Here is a 22,931-nt window from a genome sequence, read left to right on the forward strand (position 1 = left end):
TGCAACCTTGTTTTCTCCATATTGAAGTGTGACTTTATATCTGGTAATGTAACATTTCCCAGGATCTAAGTTAAAATATTATTAATTTAATTTGCTCTCTGAATTAAAATTAGCCCTCCATAGTTCTCCTTTTATTACAATCTCATACAAGACCCAAACAGTGGCTAGGATACTGGACAGAAACCCCAACATTTTATTTGAATTTTAGAAGGCGGCGAGGAAAGAATACCTCGTCCCAGGAGTGATTTCATCCAAAATAGGGATATGGTATATTAAAACAAACTTTATTCCTAACATGATATTAAAATATCTTTAACATCACACAAGAGTATTAAAGTATCTTTAAAATCACACAAGAAAATAACCTACACTTACCCCTTAAACAATGCTAATCAACAAACCCTTAACTGCTATCTTTATTCCCACTTAAACAACAGAATCATCTCTGATCTCAATCCACTTTTAAATACAGTTAGCATTCAGGAATACTTGCTACAAAGAAATGTATTTTTAGACTGTTTGAAGAGATGGACCTGAACCCTGTCAGATCAATCCAGAATTTCTGGCTATATTTCTTCAGAAACTTTCCAGCTTGTCTTCCAGCCAGAAAATAAAAGTTTCTGAAAACCCTTAACACATGACTGCTTCAACCTCTGACTCCTCCCATTAACTATACCATCTTACTAACTGAACATACTGTCTCTAATTAACTACTCTGCAGAGAAACCTATTAATATAAACCAAAATCCATAAGCCCAAACTTTTACGATGCTTCAATTGCACCTCTGGCTCCCAAAACGCCTAGTTGTCTTGCAGACCAGGATTTTTAAAAACACTACTGCAGCAGTCATACACATATTAACCCAGGTTTTTAACCCTTACTGCACCAAATATATATAAACAATATATCTGAAATTTCTACATTCATCTCAAGTGGAGGAATAAATATGCTAACAGACCATGCGAGCATTGCTAAAACGATGGTCAGGTTAAAAAACTAATGAGCCAATTTCACTTCACAGTACCATTAATGCTTCCTCGCATCTCCGTTGCAATCTCCTAGCTCCTACATATCGCTGACCTTCTGTTCTGCTCCAGCTGCCCCACCCTTATATGGTATATAATCCATTACATTTGTCCCTCTCTTTAACTCTGAAGAAGAGTCATACAGACTTGAAACATTAACTCTTATTTCTCACTTCACAGATAATGTCACGTCTGCTGAGTTTTTCCAAAGTTTTCTGTTTTTATTTAAGAATTTTAGAATCCACAGTATTTTGTTTTTATTCACGTGTTTACAGCTCCGTGAGTGCAAAAATAACTGAAGACACCGTGCATTGCCAACCCCCTCGGGACTGTTAAGTGCGAGTATCACTAATGTAAACTTATTGTTCTAATCATTGCATCGCCTTCAGCCTGTGTAGATTGGCCCAGAAATATATTGTATACACAACATTTTAAAGACTTCTGTTAGGTCACTCCTCAGCTTACCGTTCATTCTTTCCTGGTGGGAATTAACCCGCAGTTCTGCTGACATCCTTGCAGATCCTTTTGCACATTCTCCAAGGCCTCAATATTATATTTGAATGATTAGCGCTTCAATGCTGAGCATATTGGTTTGGGAGAGGAATCTGCTGTTAGACCATCTTTGTTGCCACTGGATTTGGAGGATGTTGTAAAGGCACCACAGCTGGTACCTTTCCAGTGCTTTGGGGAACCTCCACTGGGATCAATGCTGCCCACTAAACCCTGATCATAACCTCAGGTTTGTGATCCTGGTCCTCCAACTATTTTATTCAGTTAGCCAAAGGCTGAGCTGACACAGTATAGGCAATGATGAACATTGTCCGTTATATCTACCTTCATCAAGGGGAGGATTCCTAGATGGGGCTGGTTTAGCACACTGGGCTAAATCGCTGGCTTTTAAAGCAGACCAAGGCAGGCCAGCAGCACGGTTCTATTCCCGCGCCAGCCTCCCCGAACAGGCGCCGGAATGTGGTCACTAGGGGCTTTTCACAGTAACTTCATTTGAAGCCTACTTGTGACAATAAGCGATTTTCATTCAATTTTCATTTTCATTATCCACATTTTCCAGGAACTCGTCTTTGGTCTTAGTCAGTGGAAGGTGATGTTTTGTTGTGGAACATTAGTTTTCCAAGTGTTTAATGAAAGACCCGTTTCCTCATTTGTTTCGGAGAAGGAGATGACAACTTGTAGCCCATTTTCTGAGTTAAGTGCACATGCAAGCATCATTTGGAACTCAATGACTGAAGTTGGAGTGATTTTTGTTTCTATAATAAGCCTCAACTGGGATCATAGGTGGCTGACCAGTTTGTAGCATTTTCTGTTTTTGTTTCAGATTTCCAATGTCTGCAATTTGTTTGCTTTTCGTTCCAAAGTTCGAGCACTCTTTCTGAGCTAAATAAATCTTGTATGCTGTGAAGTTCAACTTCAAATACTAGAAATCACAAACTATCTTCTATAAAAAGCTTAACTAAAGCAATTGTTTCCTGAACTTTAATCACATGTTAAGTGCAAATCTATTTGCATATCTTACCAAGTCCTTTAATTTAAATTGATTGTGACTGGGAAAAAACAAGCAATCTCTTTTTCTATTTGTTTTGCAATACAGTTTTATTTGAATATGATTAATGCCTTGCGTACCAAGTAAATGTGAAAGGTCATGCATACCATCAGTATCTGCAGGTATATTCCAGCTTAATTCCCTGCTGCAGCAGGCAAAAGTTAAAACAGCCATATCTTATAAATAACAATTTAAAGGGCGGCAGGGTGACGCAGTAGTTAGTCATGGTGCCGAGAACCCGGGTTCAAGACCTGCCCCGGGTCACTGTCCGTGTGGAGTTTGCACATTCTCCCCGGGTCTGCGTGGACCTCATCCCCACAACCCAAAGATGCGCAGGGTAGATGGATTGGGCAGGCTAAATGGCCCCTTAATTTAAATAAAATAGCTATTAAAGATATCATAGACATTTATGAATTCGAATATGATGACTCTCCCCATCTGTCGCAACCAAATTGAGTATTCTTGGGACCGCGTCCACTTCCGAACCATTAAAATTCAAATCTGTAGCAAAATGAACAACAAAATGTATCCATAGAATGTTTACAAAAGCAAAATACTGCAGAGATGCTGCCAGACATGGTGAGTATTTACAGGATTTTCTGCTTTAATTCCCCAGAATTAATAATGAAGTAAGTCACAGTGCAATAGTTTGGGCTCCGCCCGGTTCACTCAGTTCCTGACCTTATTAGAGCCTTGGTTCAAATATGGACGAAAGAGCTGAACTCCAGAGGTGAAGTGACTGCCCTTGACATCAAAGCAGCATTTGACTGACGATGACATCTAGGGGCCCAAGCGAAACTGGGTTCAATGGGAATCCGGAGGGAAAATTATCCACTGGCTGGAGTCACATAGGCACAAAGGAAGATGGTTGTGGTCATTGGAGGTCAGTCATCTCAGTCCCAGGACATCACTGCAGAGGTTCCTCGGAGTAGTGTCTTAAACCCAATCATCTTCAGTTGCTTCATCAATGATTAATCCCAATGGAGATGCTTGCTGATGATTGCACCATGTTCAGCATCATTTGTACCCAATTATATTTTTTCAATTAAGGGGCAATTTAGCGTGGCCAATTCACCTAACATGCACATCTTTGAGTTGTGGGGGCTAAACCCACACAAAAACGGGGAGAATGTGCAAACTCCACATGGACAGTGACCCAGAGCCGGGATCGAACCTGGAACCTCGGCGCCGTGAGGCAGCAATGCTAACCACTGTGCCACCATGCTGCTCTTTTCAATGTCTATTTTGTCTGATTAATGACAACCAGAACAGTTAGTTTGTCAGTTATCTGTGGGTCAGTTTTAGTGTTGTCAGCATTCATCAATATTGGTGAACTGGGGCGTCATTCTCCGACCCCCCCGCCGGGTCGGAGAATGGCCGTTGGCCGCCGTGAATCCCGCCCCCGCCGAAGTCTCCGGTACCGGAGATTGGGCGGGGGCGGGAATCGGGCCGCGCCGGTTGGCGGGACCCCCCGCTCAATTCTCCGGCCCGGATGGGCCGAAGTCCCGCCCAGAAATTGCCTGTCCCGCCGGCGTAAATCAAAGCTGGTATTTACCAGTGGGACCAGGCGGCGTGGGCGGGCTCCGGGATCCTGGGGGGGGGGGCGCGGGGCGATCTGACCCCGGGGGTGCCCCCACGGTGGCCTGGCCCGCGATCGGGGCCCACCGATCCGCGGGCGGGCCTGTGCCGTGGGGGCACTCTTTCCCTTCCGCCTCCGCCACGGCCTCCACCATGGCGGAGGCGGAAGAGACTCTCCCCATTGCGCATGCGCGGGAAACTGTCGGCGTCCGCTGACGCTCGCGCGCATGCGCCGCATTTCCACGCCAGCTGGCGGGGCACCAAACGCTAGTTCCGCCAGCTGGCGGGGCAACAAACGCCATTTCCGTCAGCTGGCGGGGCGGAAATCCCTCCGGCGCCGGCCTAGCCCCTCAATGTTGGGGCTCGGCCCCCAAAGATGCGGAGCATTCCGCACCTTTGGGCCGGCGCGATGCCCGTCTGATTGGCGCCGTTTTTTGCGCCAGTCGGCGGACATCGCGCCGTTGGGGGAGAATTTCGCCCCTGGTTTCCAATCGTGTACTTTGAAGTAGAGTAAACTTGCATCAAATAATTGAATTGCACTTAAACCAATTATAAATCAAGATTTTAATATCAATTTCTTCAGGTTTATGGCTGTTTTAGTTGCAAGAACCATAAATGGGTTTCTCTCACACTGATGTTTGTTCTTTGTTCTCCTCACCTCCGTCTTCTTCCTTCACTTCTTTGTTTCCTCGAGGCAGTGTTCCACAATGAATGCAGGTTCACAATTGTTGGCAGCTCTCCAGTATCTCTCATGAGTAAATATCCTTCATGTGTGACCCTGGACAGTGAACCTTTATAGATGGTAGGATATCACAGGCATATATGATCTTGCCCTCACCAATGTTGACATAAATTCAATGTACCAGAGGATACTGGATAGTGAACAAGCACAGGTTAACTAGATTATTTATTTTCCCTTCCTTGCCTGGGGAAAGAATACTTTAGTTTCTCAAACACTGCCTTGAATGAGGATAGACTTGGTTAGCAAACATGACGTGGTCCCGAGGTTTGGCCGGTATGCGTCCCAAATGTCAGCAAAAGTAGGTCTCGGGGTGGGGGCGGGGGGGGACAAAAGTTTGAACACCACTGATCTACAAGATGCACTGTAGGAACTCATCAAGGCTCCTTCGGCAACATGTTCCAAACCCACGACAGCTACCATCTAGAAGGGCAAGGGCAGCAGATGCATGGGAACACCACCACCTGGAAGTTCCCCTCCAAATCACTCAACATCCTGACTTGGAACTGTATAGCCGTTCCTTCACTATTGTTGAGTCAAAATCTTGGAACTCCCTCCATAATAGCACAGTGGGTATACCTACACCATGTAGACTGCAGTGGTTGAAGAAGGTAGCTCAGCACCACCTTCTCAAGGGCAATTAAAACATAGAACATACAGTGCAGAGGAAGGCCATTCGGCCCATCAAGTCTTCACCGACCTACTTAAACCCTCACTTCCACCCTATCCCCATAACCCAATAATCCCTCCCAACCTTTTTGGACACTAAGGGCAATTTAGCATGGTCAATCCACCTAACCTGCATGTCTTTGGACTGTGGGAGGAAACCGGAGCACCCTGAGGAAACCCACGCAGATACGGGGAGAATGTGCAGACTCCACACAGTGACCCAGCGGGGAATCGAACTAGGGACCCTGGCGCTGTGAAGCCACAATGCTATCCACTGTGCTACCGTGCTGTCTATTAGGGATGGGCAACAAATGCTGGCCTTACCGGCAAAGCCCACATCCCGTAGAAAATGAAAAATATATATATATACTACCCTTAAATTAAACTGATCCAGTCGATGGGTACAGTTTTTCTACATTGTGATGTGTTTTGCTGGGCATTCCTGTTTCTGGTTGCCACCCATGGGCATGAGCCCTGTAATTTCTTGTGCTAATCTGTTCATGCTTGTGCATCCAGAGGGTTTATTATATAAGCTTAAATAAAAGGAAAATGCTCAAAAAGATTCAAGGTAAACTTCAGTGAAGATCAAAATGTTATCTATTTTAAAGTTAGTGTCACTTTAAAAAGATGGATTCAAAGAGGTTGCTATTTGCTCGCATCTGACACTAAATTCAGTGAAGGCTTGTGTTACAGTGATGTCAGATATCATGTTATCAGCCATTGTTCATTTACGCATGCACCTAGAATAAATAGCTGCATTAATAATTAATAATCTAGCAACCAGATGATAGCCAATTAAAATGTGTTCTGCTCAATTCATTCTTGTTCTTCTCCTCGTCTCCCCCATCAGGTTTGACTTTGGTTGTTGTTATGGTGAATTGGAGAGAAACAGTTTTTCTCTGACTTATTTTGATCATGAAAATTATGAAAGTACATTCCCTCAAAATAAGTGATTCTGATTGTTGTAATACCTGCTTAATTTGGGTTGCCGACACTTGTGGGATGTGTTCTTAAGCGTTTCATCTCGTGACTTACCATGCCCATCCACCCCGATGATTTTTCTCTTGCCTTGCTCACGTTAACTGCTGGGAGTCTGCAGGACAATCCTGGAACGTTGGCAACTCTGAACAGATTTGAACTCGCTCAAAGTCCATTCACTTACACAGAGTTAAAATCAGGTACTTTATGTTCAAAATACTAGATTAACAAAGTTTTTCAAATGCCTCATTTATATTAGGCAAAAGTTTTGGCATTATAGAAACTTGCAGCATGGAAAGAGGCCCTCAAGCCCATTGTTCTTGTGCTGGAACCCGGAGCCACCATGCTTAGTCCCACATCCCCTCTTTTTCTTCAGATTCCTTTAAGTTCCTCATCTTCAAGTATTCTTCCAACTCCCTTTTAAAACGACTGACAAAATCATCTTCTGTGACCTTGGTGGAGTAACTAATAAGGGAGAAAATTTCTCCTTGTTTCCTTTTGAGATTCTTTTCCATTGATATCAGAGGGAGTAGCTTTTCTCCATTTATTTTGTCAAACCTCTCATCATTTTGAAAAATCTCATGTTTTAATGTCCAGAATGTCTCTTCATGTCCAGGTTCGGTGGGGTTATAGGGTTGCAGGGGATAGGATGCTCTTTCAGAGGGTCAATGCAGACTCGATAGGCCGAGTGGCCTCCTGCGTGTAGGCTTTCTATAATCTTCTCTGTTCCAAGGAGAACAGTCATACCTTTTCCAATCTCTGCTCATAACTGCAGTCTCTCGGGGGCGATTCTCCGATATTGAGGCCAAGTGTTCGCGGACACGACCTATTCTGGCCACCACAGGGGGCCAGCACGGCACTGGAGCGGTTCATGCCGCTCCAGCGTCGCCGCGCCAACCCGCGCATGCGCAGTTGGGGCAGCCCAATCCTGCGCATGCGCAGTTGGGCCGCGCCATCTTGCACATGCGCGGGGAACGCCGGCCCCTCACCAACATGGAGCCGGTGTTCTGGGGCCGCGCGTGGAAGGAGGTGGGGGGGGAAGAGAGGCCGGTCCGCCGATCGGTGTGCCCTGATCACGGGCCAGACCCCCACTCCCTCCGACAGGCCGCCCCCCCCAGCGTTCCCGCAGAGTTCGCGCCGGCAGCGACCAGGGGTGGACGGTGCCAGCGGGAACCTTTCGTGTTTCGTGTCGTAGCGGCTGCTTGGCACATCCGGCCGGAGAATCGCCGCTCGCCGATTCTCCGAGCGGCCCGGTGCAAATCGCGCGCCGCTGGTTTCCGGGGGGTGGGAGGATCGCGGCGTGGCGCGATTCGCACGGCGCCCCGGCGATTCTCCCACCCGGCATCCCGGCGATTCTCCCACCCGGCATGGGCGGGGAGAATAGCGACCCTCATTCCTGGTTCTTCTTATTACAGTTTACCAACCCTAAAATAACACAAATTATCCTGACTCTGTTTACTTGCTATCCATTGCCTGTTATGGGACCGGAGGGGCTAAGCTTAAAATCTGTTTTCTTGAGTAGGAGAGAAAAAGAGGGAGTTGGATTGAGAGATATGGGGTTCTGACGATATTGAGCTTTACAATTAAGTTAGAGCTGTAAAAACAGAGTTTTTGGGAAACTGAAGTCTGGCAGAAATCCCCAGGGTACAGTGTCAACTACAAGGGTGTTGATCCCCAAATTTCTTTCTCTGTCAGTCTGGCCTCAATAAAAGTTGAGATGGATTCGCACGTAAAAAGAAGTTATTTATTTAGCTTGCAAGCTTGAATCATCTTACAGAAACGTAAGAGACATCCAGCCTCTTACACCCCAGAAAACGACTAAACTAAAAGACAAAGGGATCTCTGCAAAATCAATTCAAATGGTATCAAGTTTCACATACTCGACGGACATAGGTCAGCCTATGTCCCTCCTGACCTGTTCGATCTATTCTGATTGGCTCACTTCCAATCCCTTTCTCTGGCCCCTATCAATGCAGCATCACTCTCATAGACACACCTCTTCCTGCTTTTTCCATGCGGTCTCAAACCCCTTTGTCCCTAACTGCCAGAATCAAAGTGGCTTATTTCTACATACATTAACTAGTAACTCTAAAGTAACTATTTTATATCACATTCGTCATTCCCTCCTTTTATCATTCCATGATAACCGAACTATCCAATCCATAGCTACGGTTCCTCATCTAAAAAGATCCGTCGCTGCATTTCCAATTCCTGTCTTAGCCCCCCTTCATCTGCCTCACCCTCATGGATTTTAACAGTTAAATTTTTTTTTCCGGTGATTGGGGCGGTGATCTGATCTAGTGCACCCCGCATTCTACCCATCACACATTTAAGGATGGCCAGGCCCACAAAGATGCAGCCGATAGCTACCACTAGATACATGGCCATATTTATCAACCAGTCCTTCCATCCTCCAAATCCCCAGTTACCCCAAGAGTCAGGATCCTGCATCCCGTCCAAGTGATCCCGTATGCGATCCATAAATTTAGTAATGTTAGCGGTCAAGTCCTGAACACCCATGATACACTTGCCCTGTACTATGGCGCATACCCCACCCTCACGGGCCAGAAGATAGTCAAGAGCATGCTGGTTCTGCATTGCAAACAACCGTAGCTGAGACAACTCCTTGGTTATTGCCCCGAGGGCACCCAAGGTTTACTACCCGGGTTTTCCTCAGTTTGGCCTTTAACTAACTTAAGTGTATCTCCCGGTAACCTACGTTCTAGCTGTACTTCCCTTCTCACACGCCCCGTCCTCTCTCTAGTCCCTTTCTCTTTCTCATGGTCTCTTCCTACACTCTTCTGACAGCCTGATTTTACCTTTATTGTACCACTTTTAACACATCCAAAATCAAATTTACATGTATTCCAAAAACAAGGCAATGTCCATATAATGTTCCCTTCCCATCGCCGGGACCGGTGCAGCTGCTTCATGACTCCTGCATTCTCCTTAACTTTGATGACCTTCCATGAGTCGATACCATGTCCTCGTATATGGGGGCAGCGAAGAACATCACCTTTGCATAGGTGATGTATCCTTGTAGATTGGTTGGGGCTACACAGATACATAATATTCCCCTTTTCCATATCCATCGCCAATAACACGCCAAGCGAAGTGAGGCCAAATATCAGACAGACGATGCGTAGCCACTCCATCATGCTCCACACCTGTAAAATAGCACTGGAGAAGGGAGGCAGGTTAGTATCCGACCTTTTACAGTAGTGGAGATGGACTCAATTTACAGTGATGTAGGTGGAACCAAGCACTTCGCCCCTCCACTTTAACTGCTGTGGGGGTGGTAAGGAGAACTTGGAAGGGCCCGTCCCATCGCGGCTCCGACCCCTTCCTAGTCCAATTTTTTGACCATGACATAACTACCGGGCTGGACTGAAAGTGAGCTAGGTACTGGGGCAATGGTTGGTGAGCCGCACGGACTGGGCCATGGAGTTCCTTGAGCACTTGCGTAAGGGCTAGAACATAGGTGGTCATTTCTTCAGTCATCTGATGAAACTGAACCCGTCTGGGAACCTGCAGGCTCCAAGGAGTTCTAAGAGGCCTGCCATAAAGAATCTCGGCGGGAGAGAGCCGGGCTGGTCCCGCAGGTGTAACCCGCAGCTGGAAGAGGGCAACGGGGAGCAACTTAAGCTATGTCAGTCCCGTGTCTGCTCTTAATTTTGCCATTTTAGTTTTGAGGGTCTGATTGTGTCTCTCAACCAACCCGGCCGCCTGCGGTCTGTAAGCACAGTGTAACTGCTGGCGTATGCCCAACTGGGAGCAAAACTCCTTGTTAATTTGTCCAATAAAATGATGCCCATTATCAGAACTTAACTGAGCTGGTATACCGTACCGGGGAATGATTTCCCTCATCAAGACTTTAACCACAGGAGCAGCTTTACTATAGATAGTCGGATACGCCTCGACCCATCTGCTGAACACATCCACAATGACCAAAACATATTTGTAACATTGACACCTTTCCAACTCAATGTAATCCATTTGGAGCGTCTCAAAGGGACCACTGGGCAACGGGGTTTGCCCCTTCCCACAAGGGATACCTTTTCCGGTGTTATATTGCTGACAAATCAAACACCGATTACTGATACTTTGGGCCAACCCCTGCATTTTAGGGTGCCACCAAGTGTCCAGCAACAAATCACTAGTCCCTCGAGCCCCACAATGAGTTGCAAAGTGTACACATTCAATGACCCATAAAGCCAGCGCATCAGACATACAAGTCTGATGTGCAGGCGTGGTCCATAAAGAGGAAACAGAATCATATGTACAACCTAACCATTTCCACATTTGTTTATCACTCTCAGGAGCGTCCTCCTGTAACCTTATGACGTCTTGGATGGTTGGCATTGGCTTGTCAGAAGCAGACATATTCATAGTAGATCGTTTAGTCTGACTTAACATTTTAGGCACCATCACTTGCTGAATTTGTGCAGCTGTGCGCGCTGCACGATCTGCTCGTTCATTACCAACGTCAACTGGGGTTGTACCATTCGTGTGGGCAGCGCATTTAATAACGGAAATCTGCGCGGGCATAAGGAGGGCCTGCAGTAGGTCATTAACTAAACCCCGGTGGGATATTTGACCACACATAATCATGTCAGGTTGTTCTGACGAAATGTCACTCAAATCGCCCCTTATTGTGGTAGTTTCCTGAATCAAGGCTAAACAGTCGTGGCCAGGTGCGTCTTCATGGACAGGGGGACCACTAAGAAAACAGGCTGGATTGATAGTGGTACAGTATTTAAATGTCAGACGTGGATTGTTCAAAAGGTATATCTCATACCTATTCTGACGAGCTGCGGTAAGATGCTGACCATTCGCCCCATATCCCTGGCATGGTACTGGTCATGGACCTGACGTGTAATATGAGGGCTTACCGAAGCTGACTGTGGCCATAAATGTGGTGATATTGTAACAAAATCGGCTGTACCTTCTTTTCCGTGACTGTGGCTGTAACCTTGACTGGCCATTCGGTCTCAAGTAATGGCCGGTATTTGTCCTCCAACTCCCTGTTTCGTCCAGTTCTGTCATAGGCCAGGGTAACGTGATGCAGTGACTGTTCAACGTCTAACGTCCACCACTGGGGGGGTGATAGAAATATAGCACTGTTGTCTCATCCTCCTCTTCCACCCCCGGCGATTCTCCCACCCGGCATCCCGGCGATTCTCCCACCCGGCATGGGCGGGGAGAATAGCGACCCTCATTCCTGGTTCTTCTTATTACAGTTTACCAACCCTAAAATAACACAAATTATCCTGACTCTGTTTACTTGCTATCCATTGCCTGTTATGGGACCGGAGGGGCTAAGCTTAAAATCTGTTTTCTTGAGTAGGAGAGAAAAAGAGGGAGTTGGATTGAGAGATATGGGGTTCTGACGATATTGAGCTTTACAATTAAGTTAGAGCTGTAAAAACAGAGTTTTTGGGAAACTGAAGTCTGGCAGAAATCCCCAGGGTACAGTGTCAACTACAAGGGTGTTGATCCCCAAATTTCTTTCTCTGTCAGTCTGGCCTCAATAAAAGTTGAGATGGATTCGCACGTAAAAATAAGTTATTTATTTAGCTTGCAAGCTTGAATCATCTTACAGAAACGTAAGAGACATCCAGCCTCTTACACCCCAGAAAACGACTGAACTAAAAGACAAAGGGATCTCTGCAAAATCAATTCAAATGGTATCAAGTTTCACATACTCGACGGACATAGGTCAGCCTATGTCCCTCCTGACCTGTTCGATCTATTCTGATTGGCTCACTTCCAATCCCTTTCTCTGGCCCCTATCAATGCAGCATCACTCTCATAGACACACCTCTTCCTGCTTTTTCCATGCGGTCTCAAACCCCTTTGTCCCTAACTGCCAGAATCAAAGTGGCTTATTTCTACATACATTAACTAGTAACTCTAAAGTAACTATTTTATATCACATTCGTCAAGGGGAGATGAAACAACAGTGAAAGTAAGTTAGCTTCACGTTTTGCACTGTATGTTTTTTTTATTACACACAGCAAAACTGTGCCTTGGAATGCTTAAGGCTCAAACCAGAAGAGAATCTAAGCATAAAATAGATGCTGTGCTTGACTTACATGTTCCTTAAAAGTTCCTATTTGAATTTTTGTTACAGTGTTTCATCCTTTGACTTACGAAGGAGGAGTTGATTGGGACAGGTAACGAATATTCTCAATTCTGCTTGCTTCTTTGAAACCTAATTTGCATGACATGTTTTGGGGTAGCGAAAAATTGGGAATATTCTGGGTGGGAGTGAGCCAGGATAGTGGGGGAGGAGGTGAACCAGGACCCTTTGGTGGCGATATTTGGGGTTTCAGAGAAGCTGGAGCTCATGGAGAGAGGAAGGCCAATGTCGTGGCCTTCGCCTCTCTGATTGCACGGCGGCAAATTTTATTGGGAGTGGCAGTCAGCATCGCCACCAGGGGTAGTGGCTTGGTTGCGTGACCTGCACAATTTCCTGCGGTTGGAAGTGATAAAGTATGAGTTAAGGAACTCAGCGGGGGAGGGTTGAGAAAAGGTGGGGGATGTTTGTGATCATGTTTGAGGAGCTGTTCGTCACGTGGGGGGGGGGGGGGGGGGGATGAAAAAGGGGGGAAAATCTATACAGACAGTATAGTTGATTGCTGGGAAGTATGTTTCCCAGGGTGTTTATTTGTTGTAACCTGTTTTGATACATGTTTGTAATAAAATACATTTTATTAAAAAACATTTACAACACTTGTCCACAGCATTGAGGATCCAAATCAGAAGATAGCAATACTAATCCAGATCCTGGAATTTGGACAGACTCCAAAACAGTTGTTCACCAGCCCACATCCTCAAAGGATAATGCCAAAGTTTCAGAGCCTTTCCAGAGGATGTAGCCGAAGTACTTCCATCACAGAGTTGCCTCCAAGTAAAGTTGTATATAGATGAACTGCAATTATAGTGACTCTGTACTAATAATGAACAAATCGGTGATCCAGAGGTCTGGCTTTCTATGATGGGGTCATTTCAATTTTAAAAATTCCACATTTACTTCAATGCTTTGCCACCCATTTTCAGTCTTACGTTTGATTGCAAAGCAGTAAAATAAACCAACTGGTGTTTGTATAGCTTCCCCTTAAATTTATCTATGCCGTTTGCTTTAGCTACTCCCTATGGTAGCATGTTCCACATTCCTAGCAGTCTTTGGGTAAATAATTTTTTCCTAATTTCCCGATTGGATTTATTGGGAATGGAACATATTTATAGCCCCTAGTTTTGGTTGTCTTCACAAGTGGAAACATCTTCTCTGCATATACCTTATAAAATCTTTCAGAATTCTAAAGACATCCATTGCATTACCCCCTCAGCCTTCACTTTTCTGAAGAAGCCAACTCCAATCTGTGTAATGTTTCCTATTGGACATAGCCTCCCCGTTCTGATATAATCCTTGGAAATCGTGTTTGCATGCTCTCCAATGTTTGCAAGGTCCTCCATGACCTGAGTTTTGCAGCCCGTGGCGAAGCAATGGCATTCGCCTCTCGCCTTGAAAAATTCTCAGACATCAAACCTGGAAGTAAAATCCACTGATTAGCTTTCACTTTTTGTAAATTAAAGAGAGAAATGAAGGGTGGGACGTCATTAGAAGCTGAAATATCATAAATATGTATATATATTTCCTGGTTTACTAAAAAAAACATGAAATTGTTATGATGGAAACCATTGATATATACATTTAAAAATTCTGTTTCCAGAGCCATAGAGACGGGTCAACATTAGTTAATGCTTGATATACTATTTATGCTCTAACCAGAGTTTTATGCATATTTAACAAATTATTTTCAGTTTTATTCCTCGAGAAATGAATCCCAATTCTATGCTTGTTTTTTTTTTAATGGTCTTATTAATCTCTATAAGCCACCACCTCTGTTTGAAATCCGTCATCGACAACAATCTAAGTTATTGGACCATTCCATATAACCATTCAGATGATTGCACTTTTCTGTCCTGCATGTTGTCTTCTCCAGGCATTGCAGTGTCTCGTGTTAAAATGTTGATTTGGTGTTTGAGCAACTGCTGTGTAAAATAACAGTTTGTGGTTTTAAAACACAAGGAGCTGCATGGCGGAATTATGTCTTGGTTGTTGTTGGGAGAGGGATGCAGTCGATGGCGAAGGAACAAATTGGGCAGCACGGTAGCACAAGTGATTAGCACTGTGGCTTCACAGCGCCAGGGTCCCAGGTTCGATTCCCTGCTGGGTCACTGTCTGTGCGGAGTCTGCACGTTCTCCCCGTGTGTGTGTGGGTTTCCTCCGGGTGCTCCGGTTTCCTCCCACAGTCCAAAGACGTGCCGGTTAGGTGGATTGGCCATGGTAAATTGCCCTTAATGACCCAAAAAGGTTAGGAGGAGTTATTGGGTTAAGGGGAAAGGATGGAAGTGAGGGCTTAAATGGGTCGGTGCAGACTCGATTGGCCGAATGGCCTCCTTCTGCACTGTATGTTCTATGTTTTGCAATATAAACACAGTATTGTATAAGGCAAATGATATCTTACCATTCTGCTCAGTGCAGACTTTTCATTATTTACAACACATTGCACTTAGAACAATTTGTGGAAAGAAAAGATATCTGCAGCACTAATTTTGGTATGTTCATTAAAAAAGCTGTTACAAATAATTGAATTGTCTCTCTCTGTACTTCAAGCTTCTACTGTAATACAGGTTATTTGATTGTAATGGAAAATAATAACCCTGAAAATGGATGTACCTTTGTGGTACTTGTATTTATTAAATTAATGCAGGTTTTTAAGTAGCGTTATGATGGAAACTCATTTCAACTAAGAGTGGGGTTCTTAAAGTTGGAAAGGGAGACAGAGAGTGCAAATGCATTTCATCAAAGAGCTTTTAGAAGTGGATAACATGCTTTGTAATGGGTTTGGCTTTTAGGTGCTGATCAATCCTCTTACCAAGCTAAGTTTTTAAAAAACAATTCTAACTAAATTATATTTTGATTGAAGTATGGATATAAAACAATACACCATTTTCTCGTTGGATGCTGTATAGTTAACTACAGTAACCCATTTTCTGTGTTGCAGTTTTTACTTGTGAAGATTCCTCATTTGAAGATTTGACAGAAGAAAGCATAAAATTAGCATGGAGCAACATCAGCAAACTAAGTGTAGTTTACCAGCAAAAGATTCACAAGGAGTAAGTTGTGTGTTCATTCTGCAATTGAGTGACTAATACGATAATGGGGATAAGCTTATTAATGTATGTGCTGATATGTAGTTGGATACTAGTACTGTACTGATACTTGTGTATCCAGGAAGAGAAAAAGGAAAGTCTTTCATAAATATTTTCTTCTAACTGATGTCATTCATATGTATCACATTCCCTCCCTTCCAATTTTCTGGGAAAGGCTAAAGAAAGAGAATTCTAGTCAATTCAGAAGTGTAAAATATCCTTTCCAGCTCCCTCATAAGTGATTACTTAGGGGCAGCACGTTGGCGCAGTGTGTTAGCCCGGTTGCCTCACGGCACCGAGGTCTCAGGTTCGATCCCAGCTCTGGGTCACTGTCCGTGTGGAGTTTGCACATTCTCCCCATGTTTGCGTGGGTTTCGCCCCCACAACCCCAAGATGTGCAGGCTAGGTGGATTGGCCACACTAAATTGCCCCATAATTGGAAAAAATGAATTGGGTATTCTAAAAAATTTTTTTTTAAATAAGTGATTACTTAAACTTCTGAATGCCCCAAATCCATTATTTTTCGGAATAATCAACTCTTGCCTTCCATATGCTGTGACCATCTCATTTTCCAGAACTCAATTATGTTTATATGGTGATTTTCACGTGATAAAATATGCCAAAGTGCTTCATAACGATAGAAATGAAAATTTGACACATAGCCACATATTAGGGCAGATGGCCAAGGAGGTACATTTTAGGGAGCAGTTGGAAAGAGAGAGATGGACAGGTTTAGGCAGAGTATTCCAAATATTAAGGCCTTGGCAATTGAAGGCATGGCCATCATTGGTGGAGTGGTTAAACTCATGGATACTCAAGAAGCCGGGAATAGAGAAGCGCAGATGTCTTAGAAAGTTGTGAAGCTGAGAACATAAAGTGATGAGATCAAGTATATAGTTAATAAATGCATGGATGAGGGTTTCAGCTGAAGATGAGTTAAGGCAACCAAGTCAGATGTTATGGAGGTGGAAATATGCAGTCTTGGTGATGACTCGACTATGTAGCAGTTTTAATCACTGGGTCAAATACCACATCAATGTGAAAGACTTCCGGGTGCGGCGATGACCAGCTGAGTCGCACGTTTCGGCAGCTCCCTGTGAAACGGACTTTTGGGCTCTTGATAGGAGCCCCAACGGCAATTTTAACGGCTGAAAACACCGTGCGGTAAACCAGAAGGGTGTTCCCCCTGGACACGGATGGAAAAAGGAGAGGAAAGTGGCCGGATTGCAGCGGATCCTTTGGAACAACGGCAAGGAAGGCAAGCAGAAACCAAGATGGCGTCGGAAGGTGGCAGTTTCATATGGGGCCCTGAACAACAAGAGTTTTTGAAACGCTGCGTGGAGGAGATAAAAAAGGAAATGAAGAAAGAGTTGTTGGCCCCGATATTACAGGCGATTGAAGGGCTGAAAGAGGAACAAAAGACCCAGGAGCAGGAGCTTCGGGTCGTGAAGGCGAAAGCAGCAGAGAATGAAAACGATATACAGGGCCTGGTGGTGAAGTCGGAGATACAGGAGGCACACCAGAAACGGTCTGTGGAGAGGTTGGAGGCACTGGAAAATAACGCAAGGAGGAACAACTTGAGGATTCTTGGCCTTCCTGAAGGTGTGGAGGGGGCGGACGTCGGGGCATATGTGAGCACGATGCTGCACTCGTTAATGGGAGTGGAGGCCCCGACGGGTCCGTTGGAGGTGGAGGGAGCATACCGAGTTATGGTGCGAGGATCGAGAGCAGGAGAAGCTCCCAGAGCCATAGTGGTGAGATTTCTCCGTTTTAAGGATAGAGAAATGGTCCTTAGATGGGCGAAGAAAACTCGGTGTAGTAAATGGGAGAACGCGGTGATCCGCGTCTATCAAGATTGGAGTGCGGAGGTGGCGAGAAGGAGGGCAAGCTTTAATCGGGCCAAAGCGGTACTTCACAAAAAAAAGATAAAGTTTGGAATGCTGCAACCGGCAAGACTGTGGGTCACATATCAAGGGAGGCACCACTACTTTGAGACGGCGGATGAAGCGTGGACTTTTATTGTAGAAGAAAAATTGGAATGATTGGACTACGAAAATGAACGTTTGGACAAAGTGGTGGGACGAGTGGGGGGGGGGCGAAGAGGGATTGTATGATTAATCCTGCGGTATGGTAACTTTTCTTTCTCCCACAGGTGGTGATGGGGGGAGGTGGGGAGGGAGAGGAGATGGGGCGTTGGCCATGGGAGGCGGGGCCGAGGGAGAGGCGCGGGCTTGGTTCCCGCGCTATGATAATTATGGCGGGAATAGAGAAGCAGGAAGGAGGGGGCGCCGCACGGGGCGAGCCGTGATCACGGGGGGAAGCCGAGGTCAGCCAGAGTTTGCTGACTTCTGGGAGCAACATGGGGGGAGTAATTACGCTAGCGGGGGGGGGGGGGGGGGGGGGGAATTACTGGGTTGCTGCTGCTGGGGAAAGGGGGGAGTGGGTATGGGAAAGGATGGGCGGGGGGGCACCGTCTGGGAGAAATACAGCTGCGTGGGAACTGGGCGAGAAGCTGGAAAAAGATGATGGCTAACCGGCAAGGGGGGGGGGGGTGGGAAGCCCCCCAACTCGGCTGATCACGTGGAACGTGAGGGGGCTTAACGGGCCGATAAAGAGGGCACGAGTACTCGCACACCTTAAGAAACTTAAAGCAGATGTGGTCATGTTACAGGAAACGCACCTGAAACTGATAGATCAGGTTAGGTTGCGCAAAGGATGGGTAGGGCAGGTGTTCCATTCGGGGCTGGATGCGAAAAACAGGGGGGTGGCTATATTAGTGGGGAAGCGGGTAATGTTCGAGGCAAAGACTATAGTGGCGGATAACGGGGGCAGATACGTGATGGTGAGTGGCAAATTACAGGGAGAGATGGTGGTGTTGGTAAACGTGTATGCCCCGAATTGGGACGATGCCAATTTTATGAGGCGAATGCTAGGACGCATCCCAGACCTAGAGACCGGAAAGCTGATAATGGGGGGAGACTTTAACACGGTGTTGGAACCAAGGCTGGATAGGTCGAAGTCCAGGACTGGTAGGAGGCCGGCAGCAGCCAAGGTGCTTAAGGATTTTATGGAGCAGATGGGAGGGGTGGACCCGTGGAGATTCAGTAGACCTAGGAGTAAGGAGTTCTCGTTTTTCTCCTATGTCCATAAAGTCTATTCACGCATAGACTTTTTTGTGTTGGGTAGGGCATTGATCCCGAGGGTGAGGGGAACGGAATATACGGCTATAGCCATTTCGGATCATGCCCCACACTGGGTAGACTTGGAGATAGGGGAGGAAACAAGAGGGCGTCCACCCTGGAGAATGGACATGGGACTAATGGCGGATGAGGGGGTGTGCTTAAGGGTGAGGGGATGCATTGAAAAGTACTTGGAACTCAATGACAATGGGGAGGTTCAGGTGGGAGTGGTCTGGGAGGCGTTGAAGGCGGTGGTTAGGGGGGAGCTGATATCAATAAGGACACATAAAGGGAAGCAGGAGAGTAAGGAACGGGAGCGGTTGTTGCAAGAACTTTTGAGGGTGGACAGACAGTATGCGGAAGCACCGGAGGAGGGACTGTATAGGGAAAGGCAAAGGCTGCATGTGGAATTTGACTTGCTGACCACAGGCACTGCAGAGGCACAATGGAGGAAGGCGCAGGGTGTACAGTATGAATATGGAGAGAAGGCGAGCAGATTGCTGGCACACCAATTGAGGAAAAGGGGAGCAGCGAGGGAAATAGGGGGGGTGAGAGATGAAGATGGAGAGACGGAGCGGGGAGCGGAGAGAGTGAATGAAGTGTTTAAGACATTTTATAAAAAATTGTATGAAGCTCAACCCCCGGATGGGAGGGAGAGAATGATGGAGTTTTTGGATCGGCTGGAAATTCCCAAGGTGGAAGAGCAGGAAAGGATGGGATTGGGAGCACAGATCACGGTAGAAGAAGTGGTGAAAGGAATTAGGAACATGCAGACGGGAAAGGCCCCGGGACCGGACGGATTCCCAGTTGAATTTTACAGAAAATATTTGGACTTGCTCGCCCCGCTACTGACGAGGACCTTTAACGAGGCAAAGGAAAGGGGACAACTGCCCCCGACTATGTCAGAAGCAACGATATTGCTTCTTTTAAAGAAGGAAAAGGATCCGCTACAATGCGGGTCCTACAGACCAATCTCCCTCCTCAATGTAGATGCCAAGGTCTTGGCCAAGGTAATGGCAATGAGAATAGAGGAATGTGTCCCGGGGGTGGTTCATGAGGACCAAACTGGGTTTGTGAAGGGGAGACAGCTGAACACGAACATACGGAGGTTGTTAGGGGTAATGATGATGGCCCCACCAGAGGGTGAAACGGAGATAGTAGTGGCGATGGATGCCGAGAAAGCATTTGATAGAGTGGAGTGGGATTATCTGTGGGAGGTGTTGAGGAGATTTGGGTTCGGAGAGGGGTATGTTAGATGGGTGCAGCTGTTGTCTTGGGCTCCAGTGGCGAGTGTGGTCACGAATGGACGGGGATCGGCATATTTTCGGCTCCATAGAGGGACAAGGCAGGGATGTCCTCTGTCCCCATTACTGTTTGCACTGGCGATTGAGCCCCTGGCGATAGCGCTGAGAGGTTCCAAGGGATGGAGGGGAATACTTAGGGGAGGAGAAGAACACCGGGTATCTTTATATGCGGATGATCTGCTACTATATGTGGCGGATCCAGCGGAGGGGATGCCAGAAATAATGCGGATACTTGGGGAATTTGGGGATTTTTCAGGGTATAAATTGAACATGGGGAAGAGTGAGCTGTTTGTGGTGCATCCAGGGGAGCAGAGTAGAGAAATAGAAGACCTACCGTTGAGGAAGGTAACAAGAGACTTTCGTTACCTGGGGATCCAGATAGCTAAGAATTGGGGCACATTGCACAGGCTAAATTTGACGCGGTTGGTGGAACAGATGGAGGAAGATTTCAAGAGATGGGATATGGTAGCATTGTCAATGGCAGGGAGGGTGCAGGCGGTTAAGATGGTGGTCCTCCCGAGATTCCTCTTTGTGTTTCAGTGTCTCCCGGTGGTGATCACGAAGGCTTTTTTCAAAAGGATAGAAAAGAGTATCATGGGTTTTGTTTGGGCCGGGAAGACTCCGAGAGTGAGGAAGGGATTCTTACAGCGTAGTAGGGATAGGGGGGGGCTGGCACTACCGAGCCTAAGTGAGTATTATTGGGCCGCTAATATTTCAATGGTGAGTAAGTGGATGGGAGAGGAGGAAGGAGCGGCGTGGAAAAGATTAGAGAGGGCATCCTGTAGGGGGACCAGCCTGCAGGCTATGGTGACAGCCCCATTGCCGTTCTCACCAAGGAACTATACCACGAGTCCGGTGGTGGTAGCTACACTGAAGATTTGGGGACAGTGGAGACGACATAGGGGAAAGACCGGAGCACTGGGGGGGTCCCCGATAAGAAACAACCATAGGTTTGCCCCGGGGGGAATGGATGGGGGATATGGAATGTGGCAAAGAGCAGGTATAACGCAATTGAAAGATCTATTTGTGGATGGGAAGTTTGCGAGTCTGGGAGCGCTGACCGAGAAGTATGGGTTGCCCCAAGGGAATGCATTCAGGTACATGCAATTGAGGGCTTTTGCGAGGCAACAGGTGAGGGAATTCCCGCAGCTCCCGACACAAGAGGTGCAGGACAGAGTCATCTCAAAGAAATGGGTGGGGGACGGTAAGGTGTCGGATATATATAGGGAAATGAGAGACGAAGGGGAGACTATGATGGACGAACTAAAAGGGAAATGGGAGGAAGAGCTAGGGGAGGAGATTGAGGAGGGGATGTGGGCAGATGCCCTAAACAGGGTAAACTCGTCGTCCTCGTGCGCCAGGCTAAGCCTGATTCAGTTTAAGTATTACACAGGGCACATATGACTGGAACACGGCTCAGTAAATTTTATGGGGTGGAGGATAGGTGTGCGAGGTGCTCGAGAAGCCCAGCGAATCATACCCATATGTTTTGGTCATGCCCGGCACTACAGGGGTTTTGGATGGGGGTGACAAAGGTGCTTTCGAAAGTAGTAGGAGTCCGGGTCGAACCAAGCTGGGGGTTGGCTATATTTGGGGTTGCACGAGAGCCGGGAGTGCAGGAGGCGAAAGAGGCCGATGTTTTGGCCTTTGCGTCCCTAGTAGCCCGGCGCAGAATATTGCTAATGTGGAGAGAAGCCAAGCCCCCGGGGGTGGAGACCTGGATAAATGATATGGCGGGGTTCATAAAGTTGGAGCGGATTAAGTTCGTCCTAAGGGGGTCGGCTCAAGGGTTTACTAGGCGGTGGCAACCGTTCGTCGAATATCTTGCGGAAAGATAGATAGGGGAGAACAAAGAAGGCAGCAGCAGCGGCCCAGGACTTGGGGAGGGATGGGGGGGGTGTGGCCTGAGACAAGGCAGTTGCCAATTAGGGCTAGTTTTTATTTTTATTTTTTTTGTTATTTAATATTTATTTATTTGTTGTTGTTTTTGTTTAAATTTAAAAAGGTCATTATTATCTGTATTGTTACAATGTTGTGTAAAGGATGCACAATGTACTGTGTTGGTTGACCAAAAATTTTCAATAAAATATTATTTAAAAAAAAAAAAAAAATACCACATCAATGTAATGAACAGTCGCTTTTTCCTCAGTTGCCAGGGAGAGGGATGCAGTCGATGGCGAAGGAACAAATTTTGTCATGAGGATCAAAGATATTTCATCTTCATGTTTAATTGGAGGAAATTTCTGTGTATCCAGTCTGAAAATACAGGCAGTCTGACAATTTAGAGACAGTGGAGGGGTCAAGAGAAGTGGTAGTGAAGTAGATCTGGGTGTCTTCAGCGTACATGTGGATACTGATGCAGTGTTTTCAACAGATTTACTGGGAGCAGCACAAAGATTTTTTTTTTTTAAATAGGAGGGGACATGGATAGACTCTTGGAGGACACCACAGAATGACTGGAAGAGAAACTATTTCAGGTGATTATCTGGCCCTGATTAGATAGGTTAGAATGGAATGGAGTGCAGTTCCAATCAACTTGATGACTGAGGAAAGCCTTTGGAGAAGGATGGTGTGGTCAACCATGTCAAAGACTATGGACAGATCAAGAAAGATGAGGGATAGCTTACCATTGTCATACTCGCGTAGGGCAGAGTTTTTCAGATGGCCAGTTTTCCCCT

At 46.2% G+C, this 22,931-nt stretch overlaps 1 protein-coding gene across 1 annotated transcript in view; it reads left to right on the plus strand.

Annotated features, from left to right (window-relative positions):
• The window catches only part of nsmaf (neutral sphingomyelinase (N-SMase) activation associated factor), a 131,166-nt gene that overhangs the window by 76,115 nt on the left and 32,120 nt on the right, over nt 1-22,931 (plus strand). Inside the window, exons 20-22 of the mRNA XM_072467725.1 lie at nt 12,682-12,724; nt 13,295-13,461; nt 15,623-15,734. Of these exons, the coding sequence (XP_072323826.1) occupies nt 12,682-12,724; nt 13,295-13,461; nt 15,623-15,734 (322 nt within the window). The remainder of the gene's footprint in view (nt 1-12,681; nt 12,725-13,294; nt 13,462-15,622; nt 15,735-22,931) is intronic.

The sequence above is a fragment of the Scyliorhinus torazame genome, chromosome 11 (assembly GCF_047496885.1).
Source record: "Scyliorhinus torazame isolate Kashiwa2021f chromosome 11, sScyTor2.1, whole genome shotgun sequence".
NCBI classification, from domain to species: Eukaryota; Metazoa; Chordata; class Chondrichthyes; order Carcharhiniformes; family Scyliorhinidae; genus Scyliorhinus; species Scyliorhinus torazame.